This window comes from Zootoca vivipara, chromosome 16 (assembly GCF_965207765.1).
Source record: "Zootoca vivipara chromosome 16, rZooViv2.hap1.1, whole genome shotgun sequence".
Taxonomy (NCBI): domain Eukaryota; kingdom Metazoa; phylum Chordata; class Lepidosauria; order Squamata; family Lacertidae; genus Zootoca; species Zootoca vivipara.
The window spans coordinates 14,975,525-14,997,576 of record NC_142599.1 but is presented as its reverse complement, the minus strand read 5'-3'; the positions used below and the strand labels follow the sequence as shown (position 1 = coordinate 14,997,576).

The 22,052-nt window shown below is 44.3% G+C and overlaps 1 protein-coding gene across 1 annotated transcript; it reads left to right on the top strand.

The window, feature by feature from the left end:
* Window positions 1–1,744: 1,744 nt before the first annotated feature.
* Window positions 1,745–15,242, top strand: LOC118075803 (E3 ubiquitin-protein ligase TRIM68). The gene is made up of 5 exons (XM_035098076.3): window positions 1,745–2,136; window positions 6,948–7,349; window positions 9,141–9,163; window positions 11,014–11,108; window positions 13,712–15,242. Exons 1-5 carry the CDS (start codon window positions 1,804–1,806, stop codon window positions 14,305–14,307), a joined length of 1,449 nt encoding a protein of 482 aa, XP_034953967.3. The 5' UTR covers window positions 1,745–1,803; the 3' UTR covers window positions 14,308–15,242.
* The last annotated feature ends 6,810 nt before the right edge of the window (window positions 15,243–22,052 follow it).

Below are 22,052 nucleotides of genomic sequence, written 5' to 3'. Positions count from 1 at the left end.
TGCCACAGTCCTGGTCTCCATTGGTAAGGGGAAACTAGTTTGAGACAGACCCAGGTGTTTCTCATCCTCTCATTCCCAGATGTGCAGATTTTGCTACACTGTGGGATATAGTTCAATAAGCTTGCCCTTGCCTTGTTCCTTTCCAGGTCTCAGCACCCAGCAACTACAGTCCCTGAAACCCTCAGAGGCTGTTCCTCTAGGTGGGACCATCAGCATGTCTTGCACATTTGATAGCGGAAGCATTGCTGATAACAACTACCCTCTCTGGATCCAGCACAAATTGGGCAAAGCGCCGTGGCTGTTGCTTTACCACACCAGCAAAAGAGCATCCGGTGTCCCGGACCGTTTCTCGGGGTCTAGGTCAGGGAATACGATGTCTTTGGCCATCACTGGGGCCTTGCAGGAAGATGAAACTGATTATTTCTGTTCCGTATGGACAGGGACTCAGCAGCACAGACGTTCATTCAAATGGGGAAGCGAGAATAAACTGTTTTTTGCCGTTTTTCTTTCTGGCCTCCCTTCCTTTTCATTTGTAGATGCTAAACTGATGGTATAATAGTGTCCATGGACCACTCAATGAGCTTGCTTGAATAGCTAAAAGAGGCTCCTGGGAGGCCGAAGGGACATTGCTGGAACAACACTCGGGTTGGGGCAACTGGCTAAAATGTGTTAAAATGGTTAAAATGGTTTAAATTTTGGTTCCCCTGTCAAATTCACTTTTTGAATGTGAAATTCAATTTGAAGATTCATGTGCTTTAGACGCTTGTGGCAGGAGCTGCTCTGTCATTACTGTATTTACCACAGTGGTACCTCGGTTTTCGAACGTCTCCGTTGACGAACATTTTGGTTTTCAAATGTTGTAAACCCGAAGCAAATGCTTCGGTTTTCGAACACGCCCCGGAAGTTGAACATGCCACACGGCCTCTGCTGAGTGCAAGAACTTGAGGCTTAGCTGTTGAGTTTTCGGTTTTCGAACGTTTCAGAACTTGAACGATCTTCCAGAACGGATTACGTTCAAAAACCGAGGTACCACTGTATTTGCATTCATTCATTGCACGGCAACCGGCCACCTTCTTCTGCCTCAGCTGTGGCAAAACATGTCTCTCCTGTATCCTGTAGCCACAGCAGACACTGCAACCTTGCAACAGTTTGACTTCACTCCCAAAGGTGCACACCTCCATTGTTTCCCTGGACAGAGGGATCCCAACCAGTCATTGCTCACTACAATATTTTTTTCTCAAAACAACATATACAGTTATAAAAAGCATACATTATTCAAAATTAAAAAGGTGTCATTAAATGCATTCCAGGGCCTCTGAATCTGGAACAGATGAGCAAAATTTGTCTGCATCTAGTTTTTCCTTTTTTCCTTTCTTTTTTTCTTTTTTTAACGGGGCTTCCTTCCCGTTTATTTTATTTTTTTAAAGCAATTTATTAAATTTTCCAAATAAACACATTAAACACAACAAAACATTCAAACACAACACACACAAATTTTCTCTTTTTAACATCTATTCCCCTATCTTGAATTCCCAATGCTCTGCCGAGCTTTGACTTCCCTCCCTCCCCTCATTTGGTTTTCTTTCCAACTCTTATCTCACACTTCCTTTACTCCTTATTTAAAGTCATTTCGTAGGATTTATTTCAGTCTTTTTTTTCAACCAGATCTCCACTCACCCTCTTTATTGCAGCATATGTTTGCAGTTGTTGACATGCTATAAATTACAACTCGGAGAGGCACTCCCACCATAACATCCTGCCAGAAATTGCAATTCCACGCCTCGGGCTGTTTTTAAAGGAAACATGGCTGCTGGAGGCAATCTCGGCCAGGAAGAAATGACTTGCCCCGTTTGCCACCAACCTTTCTTGGACCCAGTGATTACTGACTGTGGGCACACTTTCTGCCACGCCTGCCTCATCCAGAGTTGGAGGGACTCTGATGCAGCAGGTTGCTGCCCTCAGTGCGAAAAACCTTTTAAAGAAGGCAGCTACAAGCGGAACCATGAGCCAGCAGGGCCTGCAGGGGAATCCACGAAATCTAAAAAAGGGGAAGATGAGAAAAGCAAGAGGGGAAGGTGCGATGAACACCTGGAACTCGCCTGTGAGGGTGATGATCGAATGGTTCGAGAGAAAAAGGTAGGAAACTAGGGAGGGAAAGGAATTTGGTTTGTCTACTTTTTTATAAATAAAGTTCAATTGATTGACATGTATCTATTCCACAAAATTTATGCATACAAACCTAAAAGCAGTTTACAAAAATAATAAAACAAAGTTATCGATAAAAGCAGTTAAACAGCATTTAAAACGCTAAAAAAAGTAATTAAAATCTGCAATAAGTTGAAAACAGAATAAAGCATATGCCACCCTCTGCTTGCTCATAATTTACCTGCCATGGGCCCACACTTTTCCTGGGTCTTTTAGGAACACAGAGTGACACTGTACAATGTTATAAATGTCTACTTGGAGGTAAATCTTAGCTTATTCCTAGTTACAGTCCAAAATAAAACTATTTGAAATATTACATGTTTTTTTAAAAAAACCTGCATAAGCTGAAATAAAAATACACGATCGAGTCACAGAATTTCAGACCATTTTCTGTGAAAAATACAGCAGAAGAACATTGCCTTAGAATGATATAAATGTACAGGCTTTAAGAACCCTTGGTATGTTGACTGTTGTAAGAACCTGGTCTCAACAAAGACATTGGATTCTTATCTCATTATACATGATAAAGCTATCTTTAGCCATCTCACCCATTGCTTTTTCTGTGGGACCAATTTTCAGTCATAAACAGTCGTAAATTCTTCCTGCACGACCGAATGTGGTCATAAACAGTCCGGTTTCCCACCACCCTTCTGAGTGGTGCCCCTCCACCCTCTCACTATATGTGGGGATCTGTTTCAGTGTATCTGAAGAAGTGTGCATGCACACGAAAGCTCATACCAATGACAAACTTAGTTGGTCTCTAAGGTGCTACTGGAAGAATTTTTCTTAATTAATTTTTAAAATTTTGTTTCGACTAATGACTTCATAACTTATAAAGTAGCACTATATGTGTTGGCAGCTAAGAAGATCAGGAGAAAAGAACTAGATAAAATAGCGGTCAATTGCAAAGGTGATTCGGACATTTAAGCTGGCACATTCTACCTGAGAACCCCTTGCTATTCTATCGTATGCAACAAATAATTTTCAGGAGAAGTGATCGTGGTTTATTGTATAGCTGCCAAGTTCCGAATTGAAAAATCCGGGACCAGCAGCGGTGCGGCACCGGAAGTCGCTTCTACATGCGTAGAAGCGACTTCTGGTGCCACTCTGGCCATTTCCAAAATGGCCGCAGCACCAGAAGTCGCTTCTATGCATGTCCAGAAGTGCATAGAAGCAACTTCCGGCACCGCTCTGCCCATTTCCAAAATGTCTGCAGCGCCAGAAGTCGCTTCTACGCACTTCTGGACATGCGTAGAAGCGACTTCTGATGCTGGCACCGCCCAATTTCCGGTGCCCATACACCAGAAACATGGCCGCCGGAAGGAGCTGCTTTCCGGGGGATTTACAAGATATAAATCCATTTGGGAGACCAGCGGGAAACGGTAAGAAAATACGGGGGTTTCCCGGGAAAAACGGGGTACTTGGCAGCTATGTTATTGTATCTGCAGTGCCTGATGTTTTTATGGTTATTGTTGCTTTTCTTTTTGTTCCCTTTGTGAATGATGCCATGGCCTTTGGCTAGTGCAGGCATCCCCAAACTGCGGCCCTCCAGATGTTTTGGCCTACAACTCCCATGATCCCTAGCTAACAGGACCAGTGGTCGGGGAAGATGGGAATTGTAGTCCAAAACATCTGGAGGGCCGAAGTTTGGGGATGCTTGGGCTAGTGCAATAAAGTTGATGGTGATGATGATTAGCTTGGGGGCATATTATATGACAGGGAGAGAGAACTTCAGGGCAAAACCTATTTTTATCTGGCTCCAGGGATGGCTCAGCATGTTTTGCCACTGCAGGCAAATTTTCTCCCACCCTCTGCAGATCTGGGCCCCCTCTGGAGAGCTTCATTTACAGCCTCACTTTCAAGGAGCCTGGGAGCGAAGACTAGCCACCACCCTTCCTTGCAATTCAATAATTCTCACATTTATTCAGTAGATTATTAAAGTAGATTATTCATCTACTTTAAATATATACTCTTATAAAACTGCAGGTTATTACAATAATCTTGCCAATGTTCTTATACTGTTTGCCCTATTTTAAGACGTAGCCATTAAATAAGCCGTATCAGGATTTTTAAGCATTCAAGGAATATAAGCCATACCCCAAAAATAAGGCATAGTGATAGGCGCAGCAGCAATGTCGGCCGCAGCAGGAAGAGGAGGAGGAGGAGGAAAAAAATAAGATATCCCCTGAAAATAAGCCATAGTGGTTTTTTCTGAGGAAAAATAAATATAAGACGGTGTCTTATTTTCGGAGAAACACGGTATGTTTACAGTTTGTTTGTAAATATTTCATAAACCATTTCCATTCTTTTATAAAAAGTTTGTTATCTTGATTTCTTATTTTTCCTGTAAGTTTTGCCATTTCTGCTTATTCCATAAGTTTTTCGATCCGTTCTTCTTTTGCTGGGACTTCTTTCCACTTTTGGGCAAGTAACATTCTTGCTGCCGTGGTTGCATATATGAATAAATTTCTGTACAGTTTGGTTAGTTCTGTCCCTATAATTCCCAAAAGGAAAGCTTCTGTGTTTTTTTTTACATACGTTATTTTAAACATCTTTTTTTCAATTCATTATCATTTCCCAGTAAGCTTTAACCTTACTACAAGACCACCACATATGATAGAAATTACCCTCTTTCTCTTTACATTTCCAACACTTATTTGATTTGGATTTATACATTTTTGCCAATTTACTTGGTGTTAGGTACCATCGATATATAATTTTCATATAATTTTCTCTTAGACTGTAACATGCTGTAAATTTTATATCCAGGGCCGTCTTAAGCGCCCCTGGCGCCGTGGTGCGCCGGATCCCTCCGGCGCCCTCCCGCCCCGTTTCCCAGTGGGTGGGTGGGCGCCACGCACAGCGTGGTTGCCACAGGCGCTGCTGCGCGGCGGGCGGGCAGGCACAGCGCAGTTGCCGTGGGCGCAGCTGCGCGGCGGACCGGCCGGCCAGCAGGCGGGCGCAGCTCGTGATGCCCTCCTGACGGGCCGGTGCCCTGCGCCACCCAGCCTGGCCGTAGGGGCGGCCCTGTTTATATCCATAGTCCACAATCGTCCCCATGCTTCCATATCTATATTATGACCAATATCAATTGCCCACTATCTATTCAACATTCATGCTGATTCGTCTTGCAAAAACTCATCTGTTTGCAAATACACAGCTGCTTGTTTGTGACATGAACTGCAGTGTGACAACAGCTTTACAATTTTATTCATTTTAAAAAAGGAAGCAAACGCAGGACAATAACTCAGTGACATGACATATGCCTTGCACCCAGAAACCTTGAGAAACGAGACTCTCCCCTACTGATGGGCTTGGGAAATTGTTGCCACCAAATCAACTAGGGTTGCTATGGTAGGTCAGGAGCATCTCAGACCCTGAAATTTCAAGGCCCAGACCTGAGACCTAAGGGAGCCCCCTGTTGATGTCATGGGGGCAGGCCCTGGAGACGGAGGTTAATTGGGAGAAGGGATTGGAGGACAGCCTCCTCACCGAGTATCTGTGCTATGATTTGCAACTGGGTTGAAGCTTGCAAGCTAGATGCACAAAATTCTTAAACACTATTAATAATACATAGTATTACAAAAGTATGTATATTGGGGAAAATGTGCTGTGAAATGCTGGTGAATTTTCATGAGCTGCTCCTTTTTATTTATTTAATAAATTGGCAAACTGGTGCAGAAATGTGACAAATTGAACATAAGATTAGGAAAAAAGAAAAGAAAAACACCAGAATGCACAGATTCATTCATCCCTACTTCTAGATCAGGCATCCCCAAACTGCGGCCCTCCAGATGTTTTGGCCTACAACTCCCATGATCCCTAGTTAACAGGACCAGTGGTCAGGGATGATGGGAATTGTAGTCCAAGACATCTGGAGGGCCGAAGTTTGGGGATGCCTGTTCTAGATCACACAAGTGACATATTGACTTACAAAGCCTCATTGGTGGTATTGTATCTTTCTGGTCAATTACTCTGGTTGTGTAGAAGAACTCAGCTGTTACATTTCCATGTGGGCTGGAGAAAATGGAGGTGGGGGGAGGAAACATAGCTGTCAACTTTCGGATTTGAAAATAAGGGATCAGCAGCCTCACCTGTCCCGGGGACAGTCTCCGTCAGGCATCCCCAAACTGCGGCCCTCCAGATGTTTTGGCCTACAACTCCCATGATCCCTAGCTAACAGGACTAATGGTCGGGGAAGATGGGAATTGTAGTCCAAAATATCTGGAGGGCCGAAGTTTGGGGATGCCTGGTCTACGTCAAGGGTAGGCAACCTAAGGCCCGTGGGCTGGATGCGGCCCAATTGCTGTCTCAATCTGGCCTGCAGACGGTCCAGGAATCGGCGTGTTTTTACATGAGTAGAATGTGTCCTTTTATTTTAAATGCATCTCTGGGTTGTTTGTGGGGCATAGGAATTCGTTCATGTCCCCCCCTCCCCAAAATATAGTCCGGCCCACCACATGGTCTGAGGGATGGTGGACCGGCCCGTGGCGGAAAAATGTTGCTGACCCCTGATCTATGGTATATCTAACAATCCAGGATAGCAGTGGGAAATGGCGCTGGAATATGGGAATTTCCAGCAAAAAAAGGGAAGGTTGACAGCTTTGGCTTGGAATAAGGGAGTTTCCTGCAAAAAAATGGGAGGGTTGACAGCTATGGGAGGAAATGAAGGAGTGGATGGAGTTGTACTTCTAAATCAATAACTTTACTAAGAAACATCTGATGTTTTTTATATTTATAAGGGAAGCATGATACCGAAAGGGACGTCCACACTGCTTGTAGTTACGGATGAAGACATTATGTGCCCTATTTGCAGAGATTATTTAACAGACCTTGTGACTCTGGATTGTGGCCACAACTTTTGTAAGGCCTGCATCAACCTTTACTGCAAGATATGGGAGAAAATAGGTCCACTGACATGTCCTACCTGCCAAACCAAGATCCAGAAAGGGAATTACCGGCCAAACTGGCAGCTGACCAACATTGTAGAAAAGTACAAACGCTACAAAGGAACACTGTGTGAAAGGCACAAGGAAAAACTTCTACTGTTCTGCAAAGAAGACAGAGAATTGCTATGTTCCAAGTGTGAACATTCGCCACAGCACAGGCAGCACTCAGTGGTTCTCCTGGAGGATATCGAACAGGTAGGAACTACTCTAGATAAGCCCCAACCAACATTGTGTCCCCCGGATGTTTTGCAATGCAGATCTCCGACCGAAAACAAAATAGGTTACAGAATGCATATATATATGAGGGGAAAATGCAGTGCATTTATTGGTGAAAATAAAATGCAGAATTATGTTGTATTAGGACAGGCATCCCCAAACTTCGGCCCTCCAGATGTTTTGGACTACAATTCCCATCTTCCCCGACCACTAGTCCTGTTAGCTAGGGATCATGGGAGTTGTAGTCCAAAACATCTGGAGGGCCGCAGTTTGGGGATGCCTGAATTAGGGGGAAACGAGTTACAAAAAAAAATATCCTATATGAAGAGCAGTTCTGTCCATCCCACCCACCAGTTTAGATATTTGTACTTTAAATCTTTTTGCACTCCAGGTTCCATGGAAATCTTTGCCACTCTAATGGTGTGATAGGAAGGGGGTTGAATCCGTTGTTGTAGTTGTTACCCCCTGCCCAACCCCCATGGCTCAAGTCTGAAAAGTGGGTAGGATAACCCACTTGTCAGTCACCTGACATCATTAGGAGCTGCTAGACCAGGCATCCCCAAACTTCAGCCCTCCAGATGTTTTGGACTACAATTCCCATCTTCCCCGACCACTAGTCCTGTTAGCTAGGGATCATGGGAGTTGTAGTCCAAAACATCTGGAGGGCCGCAGTTTGGGGATGCCTGTGCTAGACCCATACCTGAACCTCAGCTGACTCCTATCAAGGCTCTTCTCTCCAGACGTCTCCTTGAGAGGAGGATTTTACTCCTGAGGAGTCCTTACGAGTAAATGACTGCTTATCTCAGGCATCCCCAAACTTGGCCCTCCAGATGTTTTGGACTACAATTCCCATCATCCCTGACCACTGGTCCTGTTAGCTAGGAATCATGGGAGTTGTAGGCCGAAACATCTGGAGGGCCGCAGTTTGGGGATGCCTGGCTTATCTGAATGGGCTGGCTTGGTATCTGGCACTGCCCTTCTCTTGGGCTCGGGACCCATTTGGCCTCAATGTCAGAGGACTAACCTTGGTTGCGAACTGCCCCTACTTAGTCTTGTCTGAGGACACCAACTCCCTGCTCCCAGATGGAGCCTGATTCAGAACTTGGTGTAGGGCAGGCATCCCCAAACTGACCCGGAAGCTGTCTGCGGACAAATGGTGGCTCCCTCGGCCTATAGAGCGAAATGAGCGCCGCAACCCCAGAGTCAGACACAACTGGACCTGATGGTCAGGGGCCCCTTTATTCTACAAATACTATAGCTCCTCAAAATCATCTCTCCTGCATATTCCCTAACAAGGTGAGATTCAAGACAAAGACATACACCACAAAAGGGATGTTCTGAACTGGTCTTTGACTGTAATAATAAATTATCACTATTACTATTTTACTATTACTATTACTATTACTACTATTACTATTACTATTACTATTACACAAAAGGGATAAGGAACCTGTTCTGGTCCTTCAGTCACCAGACACTGATGTGGACTGGAGAAGATCCCTCAAGACTGGTGAATCATTCACTGCTTAGCTCATAATGTGAAGTTTAGGAGAGTTCCCATGTTCCCTGGCTAGCAGAAGCGTCACACATCCAGGATTTTCATCTGAGCCAGAGAATAATTTTGTGGTTCTACGTGTTCTTTCCTGAGCCTGAGAAGAAATTCGCTGGTATCCCCATACAAGGAAGCGACCAAAAAAAACCCATCACCAGGACAAACTCGTTGTCTGTTCTGTCCATGTGAGACCTCATTTATCTTGTTCTCTCTTTCAGGAGATCAGAAGGACCTTGAACAGGTGTGTAACTCTTTCTTGTCACAAACACACACACACACACACACACACACACACACACACACACAACTACAGAACAGATTCTCTTTCATTGAAAACATGTTCTTACAAGTACGACAACAAATTCTGCTATGCACAATCAACATTTAAAGCAAGGGTGGGAAATCTTTCTCTAATACCCTTTTAACCTTGACAACATTGATTTACCCCACAACCTTTTACATGTTAAACATAAATTTGGAAATTGAATAATGGGTCTGTGCCTTCTGACGGTACCAGTCCCTCTCCTCACTTTTCTGCTTTTCCCATCACTTATCCCACAAATTGGGCCAAATGAATTGCTGCAGGACTCTTACTATATTCCTTAGTAGAAAGGGCACCCTGGAAAGTGGTTTTTTCTGCCTGTCCTCTGTGCATTTGGACACCTCTTAAGATCTTGTAGTCAATTTTGTATGGTCTGAAGATCAAGAAACAGGTTATTGTCTATGTCTGGATAGAACTGGAGTCCATTTTTAATCAAGATGGTGGACTGAATCTTTCTTTCTTTCTTTTAATAATCTTTATTGATTTAAATTAAAAACATATAAACTCGACGAGAAGAAGAATTTGTGTTGTACTTGTTTCACATGTATGTTATGTTTTGTATTGTTTTAAACAATAAAGTATTTTAAATTAAAAAAATAAAGCCACAATTCTGTAACACAACAGGTACTATAGTATAAAATGAACAATAAAAGTTGGGATAGATGCATTGGCATTATAACCAGTACAATTAACACAATAAACCCACATATAGTTATTATAATATTAGTAAATAAAAAATAATAAAATAAAATAAAAACATATATACATAACAACGTTTAGTACAAGAACAGAAAAAGGAAAAAGAAGAAAGAAAAGGAAAAAAGAAATATAAGGCATTAGACATTTCTTCTACGTCAATACAATAACATATTGACATATTATTTATAATATAATATAATATAATATAAATCTTTCAACACTGCACTGATTTTGTGACTTCTTAGAATTCCCGAGCAGTACCAGGAAATCTTCCTCAAATGCAACCCCTGCTTTCTCCTCCAGTCAATTTCACTCTGAAGTGTGAGGCATGGGGAATGATATTGAGTTGGGCAACCTTTGGGTCTCCAGATGTTCTTAGACTACAGCTATCATCATCTCTGACCACTGGCAGGGCAACTAGGGCTAATAAGAGTTGGACAGAGTGATGGGTTGCTCATTCCTGGTCTAGAGGGTTCACTAAATTGAAATGTTATTGGGAGAGAGACCTCCAGGCTCAAAATGTCAGACTGGGACTCTTATCTGTGAATGCATCTGTGGGAAATTGCAGTCCAGCATAACTAGCAAGCATAGGGCTAGTTAGTGCATGAAGGGGTTAAAACCACAGAGTTAGATTCCTACACTCAGCTAGGTCACGCCCCCTCTCCCCAGGAGAGGAAGGAAGTGAAGCCTTCCCCCCCTTTGAATACGTAAATAATACGTAAATAATTTTAAATTTAGCAGTGTGTGGTGTGTTCAATGTCTGTTGCTTCAGCAGACTAAACAGAACTTTTAAACAGGATTAACAGTCTATTGATTCCTATGCTGTATTGCTGCACAAGTTGTGACTTGATTTTAAATTCTGCTGGGGCTTTCTGTGTGGTGGCCCCGTGTTTTGAATCTAGGCACCTAGTCAGTTCTTTTGTTGTTCACCCACACATGTTAGTCCACAGGGATTCATATATTAATTCCCCCACAGCACTTGCTCTTCTTATTTTCTTACTACACATTTGTATTTGGGGGGGGGGCAAGGGGATTGTTCAGTACTGAAAGCTGTCCATCTTCCCTTCCAGGTCCAATAAGTTGGTTAATCACCCCAACTCCGAAGAGAGTATCAAGATTACAGAAAAATGGCAAGAGAGTATCAAGATTACAGAAAAATGGGAAGGTATTTGGGGCAAACAAGGGGGAGGGAAAATACATTGAACTCAGAGACTGGGACATGGCAAGGGGTGTGTGGGGAGGCTGCGGTCCACCCTGGGTGTCATGCCTAGGTTGTGTGTGACAAAATCCGCCCCAGGTGGATCGGTGTGGTAGCGCTCGCATCCCCGGTGGGCGGATTTTCATGATTGGCACGAGGGGTGACAAAACAAAATTCCGCACCGGGTACCACCTGACCTTGCTACGCCTCTGCTAGCGCTAGGTTGCTTGAGGGACCTGAGAAACATTAAACTATTTGTGGTTCGCACAGAGTTGCACATATCATAGTACAGTGGAACCTCGGTTTATGAACACCTCGGTTTATGAATTTTCGGTTTATGAACGCTGCAGACCCATCTGGAACGGATTAATTCACTTTCCATTACTTTTAATGGGAAAGTTCGCTTCAGTTTATGAACGCTTCAGTTTATGAACAGACTTCCGGAACCAATTACACCCATGTTTCAGTTTATGAACGCTTCAGTTTAAGTACTCCGCGGACCCGTCTGGAACGGATTAATCCACTTTCCATTACTTTCAATGGGAAAGTTCGCTTCAGTTTATGAACGCTTCAGTTTATGAACAGACTTCCGGAACCAATTACACCCATGTTTCAGTTTATGAACGCTTCAGTTTAAGTACTCCGCGGACCCGTCTGGAACGGATTAATCCACTTTCCATTACTTTCAATGGGAAAGTTCGCTTCAGTTTATGAACACTTCAGTTTATGAACAGACTTCCGGAACCAATTGTGTTCATAAACCGAGGTACCACTGTATCAATGTGGGTTTTTACAGACCCACTCTCCCAATAAAAAACTTTTCTTGTGCCAGCCCTGCAAGCAGCAGATCTCACAGATCCAGTCCCAGATCAACTGCAATAGCATTCCCTGTTTGTTCTTCAAGTACAGTACAATGAGCTTCTGAATCTAAAAGAGTTATTTGCAGCTCATATCTCAACTAGGGACACGGGTAGTGCGGTGGTTTAAACCACTGAGCCTCTTGGGCTTGCCGATCAGAAGGTCGGCGGTTCGAATCCCCACGAGAGGATGAGCTCCCATTGCACTGCCCCAGCTCCTGCTAACCATATTTAGCTGATACATAAGCTCCTCTACTGTAAAGTGACTGTAACACGGCTGAAATAGTATAATTCCTCCGGGGCCCACTTCCCTGTTCATCAGCTTGTCATACTGAGTCACAGCAAGTTTTTCACCTTGAGCCTGCAATTCAGAATTAAGAGGAAAATCTCTGTGCATTTGCAGCAGCCACATTATTATCAGAGACCATCTTCTGAGCCCTCCTTCGTGTGCCTCCACCTCGAGAGGTCCAGAGGGTGGCAACACAAGAATGGCCTTCTCTGCAGTGGCTCCCTGTCTGTGGAATGCTTTCCCCCGGGGAAGATTGCCTGGCCCCTTCATTATACTGTTGAACTTCTTCATCAACACAGTGTGCGCGCAGCGAATGGAGCGTAGAAATAAAAAGCTGCCCACAATATCTTTTCTTAGTTTTATTTTTGAAAACAACAACCGAACTCTGTAAGCCATCACTCCTCCTTGTCAGCAGCTTACAAGACATTTGAACACAGGTGTACGGCTAAGTAGGTCAAACTGCAAACACACACCTCTCAGAACCAACCTTGTTCCTGGGTAGCATTACTGACCACTCTAAGATAAAGAAAACCCAATATATACACCTTTAGGAGCCAGGCTAAAACATTCCTTTTTAACCAGGCCTTTGGTTGATCTGTTTGACATCCCGTGCCCTTTTAAAATGTGGCTCTTTTCTGTGTGGTGTTATTGGGTTCTTGTTTTTATTCTGATTTTATATGTTGTTATCTTTTTTGTGAACTGCCCTGAGACCTCTGGGTATAGGGCAATATATAGATTCAATAATAATAATAATAATAATAATAATAATAATAATAATAATAATAATAAAAAATCAGGTGAAGGTGGCCAAGACCTCTGGTCTGGATCAGGTCATCATGCACCGAACTGTGGTGCATTACAATAGGCACTCTAGACTCCCTTCTGTTATTAAGGCTAGCCAATGGATCAATCAATTCCTGCAAAGGGACTCCATCCAGTTGCTCCATTTGACATCCAGCTTCTAGCAAATGATGCCCAAAACTGATCCCTAATACCAAATCCATCTAGTCCTGTTCTCACAATGGTTAATTAGGAGCCTAGTTAGGGGAAGAACCATAGCTCAGAGCTAGAGCATCTGCCTTGAATGCAGAAGGTTACAGGTTCAATTCTCAGCATCTCAAGGTAGAGCTGGGGAAGAGCTGTTTGGAACTCTTGAGAACTGCTGAATAGACAAGACTGTGCTGTATAGACCAAGGTATAAGGCAGCTTCCTCTGTTTCCATCCATGCACGTCTCCTTCCAGGAACTCCTTCCGGGGGTGTGGCCTGGGGAGGAGGCGTGGCCTAGAGAGAACCTTGAGGACCACTTCAAGAGGACCTTGGGTCTCAGTTCTGCACCTGTAAGATAGGTCTCTGATTAGATCGAGCTGGGCTTGTTTTTACGTTCATCAAATCTCCACTTTCCTTCTTTCCCTCTGTCCTGCAGAAAGTATATCTCTGGATCCAGGTACAGCATATCCATACCTCATTGTGTCTGATGACCTGAAAAGCGTGAGGTGGGGAGATGGAAAGCAGGACGTGCCCACAAGCTCTGAGAGGTTTCACTTTGATCCCTGTGTCCTGGGCTGCAAGGGTTTTGCTTCAGGAAGACATGGGTGGGAGGTGGAGGTGAGGAGGGAGGTTAAGGAGGAAGAGGCGGAATGGGCTGTGGGGGTTGTACGAGAATCTTTCCAGAGGAATGCAAGGAGCAGCCTTAGTCCTTATTGTGGGATCTGGGCTGTGGGAAAGGAGAGGAATTCTGGCCAAGGCTCATTGAGTGACTCTCCTCCGCCCTGTTGCCTCTGGGCTTTTACTTCTCCCGAGTGGACCATGTTGAGACTGGCACTTCTGCCCAGAAAGATCAAGGTGTCCCTGGATTATGAAAAGGAAGATGTGGAATTTTTCGATGCTGATTTGGACAAACAGATCTTCAAATTCTGCCCAGCCTTTTTCAATAGGGAGATGATAATCCCCTATTTGTGGGTAGGTCGTGGTGTCATCCTGAAATTCTGCGGCAATGGGGCACATGGTTCTCACGAATGACTACTGGTTCCTGAACATGCATTGCTGAAACTTTGATCTGCGGGCCAAGAGTTGGGATGTGTCTTGCCAAAGGCAAGGCGGTTCTTTTAAAATTCAGAAGCAATACAAAATACACAAGTGAGTGTGATGATTAAAGGTTTTATTCCAAAACAGCAAGTGATGTATACATACCAAGCAAGCGCTTCAATCTGCCACTTGGAAGCCCTCAAGAAGCAGTGAAGCGGCCCCTCCAGGTAGCCTCAGTTGACACAGCCCCGCAGCCAATCTGTCCGTGCACAAGCTTCAGAGAAATTCTGCCCAAACCGTCAGATTTTATAGACAAACCTGTGCAGCTTTCAAGACTGGCTGCGTGCAGACTATCCATTAGCCACCCCCTCTCAATGCCTCACTTTCTCAAAACATGTCAAACATGAAAGAAGGTACCCAGCACTATCCTCCCAAACTGATAAGGCAACTAGAGGGGGGGATCACCTCCTCCCAATGGTCCCAAAACATTTAAGACTGTTCTCAAAACATTCAAGAAAGAGGAAGGGGGAAGGAACACTTAACTCATTGATACATTTTGCCTTCCTGATGCATTTCGCATACAGGATGTTGGAGGAATCCGTTGAAAAGGGACTATCAAACGGATTACCTTCGTTCTGCCTCCTTGACCTCTATCACAGCACAGTTTCTCTATCAAACACACACATATTTTTTTTAAAAAGAACTCTAATGGATAGAAAGCAGCTTCCCATGCTTAATTTTTGTTAATAATCGCATAAAAAGTAGCATATATACAGCTGAAGCTTAAGGTTCATAATTATGTAAGAAAAGATATGTTTTTTTTTCATTTTTTGTGTACATGATTGAAATTTCAATTTACTTTAAGAGATGTACTATATTTATATAATGTATTATAAGACTATTAATAAAGCTTGTTACATGTTTTTTTTTTTAAAAAAACACTTTCCACCTCTGAGTGATTTATTGGTTTTGGGTCACCGCAGTCCTAGGGGGTCTTCAACCATTTCACTAGTTTAAAATATAAAAGTTAAATAACTTAAGCAGATAAAAAAATCCCTCAACTTTCTAAGCATCTGGATAGGCTTGTCTAAACAGGAAAGTTTTTAGCAGGCACCAAAAAGTCACCTGCTTGATCTCAGTAGGCAAGGAGTTCCAAAGTGTGAGAGCTGCCACACTAAACAACCGAGTTCTTATAAATGTGGAGTGGACATTATGTGGCAACTGTAGTAGGGCCAATTCTGCTGATCAAAATGGTCAAGTGCAGACCCTCCAAGCGTCCATATTTTCCAGGGATGTCCCTGATTTAGAGAAGCTGTCCCCGTTTCTGATTTGATCCCAAAATTTCTTGCTTTTCCTTAGAAGAGTTTGGATTTGATATCCCGCTTTATCACTACCCGAAGGAGTCTCAAAGCGGCTAACAATCTCCTTTCCCTTCCTCCCCCACAACAAACACTCTGTGAGGTGAGTGGGGCTGAGAGACTTCAGAGAAGTGTGACTAGCCCAAGGTCACCCAGCAGCTGCATGTAGAGGAGCGGAGATGCGAACCCGGTTCCCCGGATTACGAGTCTACCGCTCTTAACCACTACACCACACTGGCTCCCTTAGGATGTTCCTGTTTTCATCAGAGAAATGATGGAGGACATGGAGTTATGTAATCCTGAGCCAAGAAGATAATTACCTTTAAAAGACATCTGAAGGCAGCCCTAAATAATAACAATAACAATAATAATAGTAATTTTATTTATACCCCGCCCTTCCCAGTGAAGACTGGGCTCAGGGCGGCTAACAACAAGAATATCAAAGCAAGCATAAAAGAAACAATTCAATTAAAATGCAGATTAAATACCATGTTAAAATTCATTTTTAAAATTAGGAATCTACAAGTGCAACCTCATTTAAATATCTGTATGGAGAAGTTGTTCAATGTTCAATGTTTCATTATGTTTTTATATAGGTTGGAAGCTGCCCAGAGTAGCTGGGACAACCCAAACAGATCAACGAGATACAAATAATAAAATTATTATTATTATTATTGAATAGGACGTCCCCATTTCAATCAAAGAATTGTTGTAGTTCATTGGTACAAGATCTGTTCTGCATGTAGAAGGTCCCAGGTTCAATTCCTAGCATTTTCATGTAGACTCTGGAAGGACTCCCTGTCTGAAAAACTAGAAAGCCACTACCACTCGGTATAGACCACCCTGAGCTAGTTGAACCAGTGGTCTGACTCAGAATAAGGCAGCTTCTTATGTTTCTGGCTAGGGAACGAACATTTGTATGCCCACAACCCCGAGGGACTCATTTGCATCCAGACTTTGCCTCTGGTCCACCTCTGAAATTCTACCCCTTAAATGTGCTTAAAGCTTTCAGTGGGGTTGGGAGCTTTACTAGGGTTGAAAAGGCTGGTTTGCTCCGTAAATGCTGCTAGACCATGGTTCTGCTAGCACCACCATCTCTATGCTTTCTGGGTCTTTTCTTTGCAGGTACTGGCAATCTCCTGGAATCTACAGACTCAGTTCTAAACTCCTAGACAGAGACATAGGTCTTATTGCCTTGCCACATGGAGAATTACACACGGACAAGGACTGCAAATTGGATCTGCGGTTGGATAGGGGACAGTTTCTGCAATCCCCTCCTTGCTACTCAGATGGAGATATTGGGCTGGAGCCAGACTTTTCCGTTGAAATCAGTGGAACTTAAGTTGAACTTCTCCCATTGATTTCTGCACTCTGCAGGAGAGGACCCCTGCAGATACCATCTTATCAGGAGGTCTGCTCCTTATAACATGGGAACAGGGCCTTTAGTGTGGTGGCACCTGCCTTTGGAACCCCCTCTCATTAAATATCAGACAGGTGCTGCCTCTGTTGCCTTTTTGGTGCCTCCCTCTTCCAACAGGGCTTTTGGGTGGAGATCTTTCCCAGTCCACATCTGTACTGGAATTGCGTTGAAATGTTTTATTGCTTGTGTGTTTGCCGCCCTTTGAGAGGGTGGGCGGGCTACAAATCAAATAGATTTCAGCGGGGCATATGTTCAGCTAACTTAACATGGATCCAACCCCTAATGTTTGCAGACAGCTGCATCTCTGCGGACAGCGGCACGACCCACCTCAGGATTATGGAATGAAAGACTCAAAAGTTCACAGGCTCATCTGGGGGTCACCAACATGCTTTGCACCTGCTGTTCTGGTTTAAAAACAGCCTGCTGATGTCTCCGTGTTGTGTTTGTGTCTTCTAACCACAGGCAATGCAGAAGCGATGCTGAACCAGCCTAGCTCTATGCTGGCACCCCCGGGAAATGTCATTCAGCTCCCCTGCACCCTGACTAGTGGCAGCATCGCAAGCCACACCATCGTCTGGCTCCAGCGGAAGCATCAGGGCTCTCCCAAACGCATCTTGTATTACAAAGATGAATCGAACCAACATAAAGTCTTGGGGGTTCCTGATCGCTTTTCTGCTTTCAAAGATGCCCAAAGCAGCACCTGCTACCTCACTATCTCTGGGGTCCAGGCAGAGGATGAAGGCATCTATTACTGCCTGACATCGGCAGGGGGAGAGTACCACAGTGCTTTAGCTTAAGGGAGAACCAAGACCAAAACTCCGTCCCATCCCCTTGGGGAGCAGGCTGTAGACACAGCTGATAAGGAAGTCAAGTTGGCAGATGGATTTGCATGAAGACACTTGTCAGAGTCTAGATTCTATTTTTGTACTTTGGGCAGCGAACGAAAACCCTCCAAACCACGGTCGTGTTTCAGTTCCCACTTGTATAGACCAATAACAAATCCCTTCTCTCTGATTTCAGATCCTTAGGTAGCTAAATGTCACCACCTACAGAGAAGAGGGAGCTCCTTGGAGGCTTGGTGGTGGTGAGGAGGAATCGAAAGGTTTGCAGAAGTACAAAATGCGGCGAGCCAGTGTGGTTTGGTGGTTAGGGCTCAGACTAGGACCTTGGAAATCAGGGTTCAAGTCCCCCTAGGCCACTAAGTAGAGTAGGTTCGGCCAAAAGACAGAGACTGGCCCAACCTCACAGGGTTGTTGTGAGAACAAAATAGAGAGGAGAAGTGTGTATGACACTCTCAGTGCTTTAGAGCAAAGGTGGAGTGTTAATGTAATCAATACCCCAAAGAAAACAATCTTTTTTTGGAGGGGGACGCAGTAAGGGTGACCTTGGGCTAGTCACACTCCTTCGAAGTCTCTCAGCCCCACTTACCTCACAGAGTGTTTGTTGTGGGAGAGGAAGGGAAAGGAGAATGTTAACCGCTTTGAGACTCCTTCGGGTAGTGATAAAGCGGGATATCAAATCCAAACCTCCTCCTCCTCCTCCTCCTCCCTTCTTCCTTCTTCCTCATTTCAGTGAGGAATGGAGTAGCTTTGGAAAGGTTGTGGCCGGCTGGAACCCTGAACAGGAGCATTCCACACTGCAACAGGTCCTCCATCATAAATTTGGTGATATAAAAGATGAGGGAATAGTACTGTTAGCAGGATCTGTCTTTGGTTGAATAGTAAATTAGGTGACTAGGGATGGAGGAGAATTCAACTGAATTCACATTTAAAATGGGACCTACCAGATTTGGCCTTCTTGAAGCAATATGTGAACTGAAATCCAGTCATCCTTTGGAATTAGCGATTCACCACGTATCCCAAGTTTGAGATGAGATGACATTTTCCAAACAAAAATGTTTACAAAAATGCATACGTTAGGAGCAAGTGTGAATAAAAATGAATATATTATTGAAAATAACAATCCTATTATATGAGGGGAAAGCACTAGCAAAAACATGTACATTAGACAATGCTGAATACAAAAAAGGTGTGGATTAGGAGAAATTCACATTAAATTACTGGCAAATTTTCATGACTTTCCAAAAAAAACCTGCAGAAAAGTGGAGAACTCAATTTAAGAATGGAAAAATGAGAAACTTTGAAAACCTGCCTGACTCCAACAGGGTCAAAGGGAAGACTGTAAATTCACTTTGAGAATTCTTATGGGGTGATACATCAGTGGGATCAAAGAGTGGAACTATCTCCCTCGGGAGGTTGTGGACTCTCCTTCCTTGGAGGTTTTTAAGCAGATGTTGGATGGCCTATCAGCTATGGATGCAAAACAAAAATAAAAAAAATCCTTCCAGTAGCACTTTAGAGACCAACTAAGTTCGTCATAGGTATGAGCTTTCATGTGCATGCACACTTCTTCAGATACATGGAAGCTCATACCTATGACAAACTTAGTTGGTCTCTAAGGTGCTACTGGAAGGATTTAAAAAAAAATTTTTTTTGACTACGTCAGACCAGTACGGCTACCTACCTGTCATGGATGCGTTAGCTGCATTTCAGGGGGTTGGACTAGATGATACTTGAGGTCCCTTCCAATTCTACGGTTCTATGATTCTATGAAATAAACAAAATATCTAGCCTTTTTTTAATAAAAAAAGAAACTGTCATTCACAGACACCTGGAAGCCACGGTCAAATATTTCTTCCTGCACCTGTTGTGCCCATCACCTCCCAAGGGAAATTCTGCTGCTCTGAAAGGGCTTCCAGCTTACTGAAGCTGAAAACTCCCACCGGCTTTGCACTTAAAATTCTCACCATGAGATGGCCCTATGGTAGAATGGATGGCGAGAAAAACTTTTCTGAAATAGCATGGATTGGAGCCCCTTTGTGACAGTTGCACTTTATACAGCTTTCAATTGTACCTGTGGATGCAGGCGCTGCCTAACCTCACAAAGTAATCAGGATGAATCCTCATATAGCAACCAACACTGTACAATTCGCCTGCAAACCAGCCAGGAGGAATGTTTAGAAAACAGGTTGTCATTTTATTGACTGAGTTAATCCAGGAAGGAATGGCTGCTCTTAACTTGACATAGGGACGTCTTAAGGAAAAGCAGGGGATTCCGGGATCAAATCAGAAACCAGGACAGCTTCTGTAAATCCAGGTCTGTTCTTGGAAAATAGGGACACTAGGAGGGTCAGGAAGGGAAGCAAAGAAGACCATCTCAACTGAAGAGGCAGGGCAAACACTATATAGAGGGAAAGCCGTTCAAGGCTGGGGTATCAGAATCCCCACCTTGGCGCTGCCATCTTGCTGCACAAAGGACACATCGCATTACAGTCATGGCAGAAGTGTCCTCCGTTGATTCTCATCCGTGATGCAGCCACGGAAAGTATCAAGCAGGGATGAGCAACACTGTGACTCCCGAGATGCTCCTGGACTCCAACTCCCATGGGCCCCAGCTGGCGCAACCAATGATCAGGGGGGTTGGGAGTTGTTGTTCAACAACACCTGGAGCTCCACAGGTCCTCCACCCTTGAGACAGGGCCTTTTTCTATATATGCATCCTAACGCACGAGCACACACCTGCCAGGAATCTCACATGTTCCTTCCTTACAAAGATTTGACCCTGGAGGGGAGCAGAAATGCAGATTTGCATAAAGGAAGGCCTTCCTCAGGCCTCGGGAGGGTTTAAAGGAGAAGAACGTGAGGCTCTTGGTCAGCAGAGCTGCTAGTCTGTCTTCTCCACCATGGGATTATTGAACCTTCTCTTCGTTTTCTCGGCTTTTTGCAATGGTGAGAAATAAGAGGTCAGGTTTGATTAGGAGGGTACCCTGATTAGGCAGCTGTTGACATCGTTGCTCTGAGCTGCTTTTCCATTTTTTGCGATCGTTTCATTGCTTAGCATGGTACCTCAATCTCCAGAGACAGATAGTGTGTGATAGTAAAGGTAAAGGTAAAGGGACCCCTGACCATTAGGTCCAGTCGTGACCGACTCTGGGGTTGCGCGCTCATCTCGTATTATTGGCCAAGGGAGCCGGCGTACAGCTTCCAGGTCATGTGGCCAGCATGACAAAGCCGCTTCTGGCGAACCAGAGCAGCACATGGAAACGCCGTTTACCTTCCCTCTGTAGCGGTTCCTATTTATCTACTTGCATTTTGACGTGCTTTCGAACTGCTAGGTTGGCAGGAGCTGGGACCAAGCAACGGGAGCTCACCCCGTCACAGGGATTCGAACCGCCGACCTTCTGATCAGCAAGCCCTAGGCTCAGTGGTTTAACCACAGCGTCACCTGGGTCCCCAGTGTGTGATAGTACTGCTCCCCAAAATCCTGTCTTCAGCAGTACCAATAAAATCATGGGATGCATGTCCCTTATTGACACTGGCAAGTTTCAGAGGTGAGTGACGCAATGGTTTGCTTTCCATCTTATTCTTTCCCAGGTCTCAGTTCCCAGGCTGTGTTGACTCAGACAAACGGTCCCATCTCCGTGGCCCTCCGAGGGTCAACAACCCTGTCCTGCACTCTGCAAGGCGTGGAGTTTATCAGTGCAGTCCACCCGTCCTGGTACCTTCAGAGAGGAGGGAAGGCTCCTCAGTTACTAATCTCAAAGTCCAGGGAAAGAGCCTCGGGGATCCCCGAGCGTTTTTCAGGAGAGACATACGGCAACACTGCAAAGCTAACTGTCTCCAGCATTGAGTCAGGCGACGAAGGGGATTATTACTGTGCAGTGTGGCATGAAAACAAGTTGCACCGTGATGCAGTCATATGTAGAACTGGAACAACAACTCTCTGGGCCCGAAAGAGAGGCGCAGAAACAGCGGGAGAGGAGAGGAGAAAGGTGCTTGGACCTAAAATTATAGCATGTTTAATGCGCTGAAGTAGAGATTTTTTTGCTACAGAAGGGTACTCTTTCAACTCCAGCTGTTAGCATCTACTTCAGTGTCTCCTATCGTTGGGTCTCCAGCTGT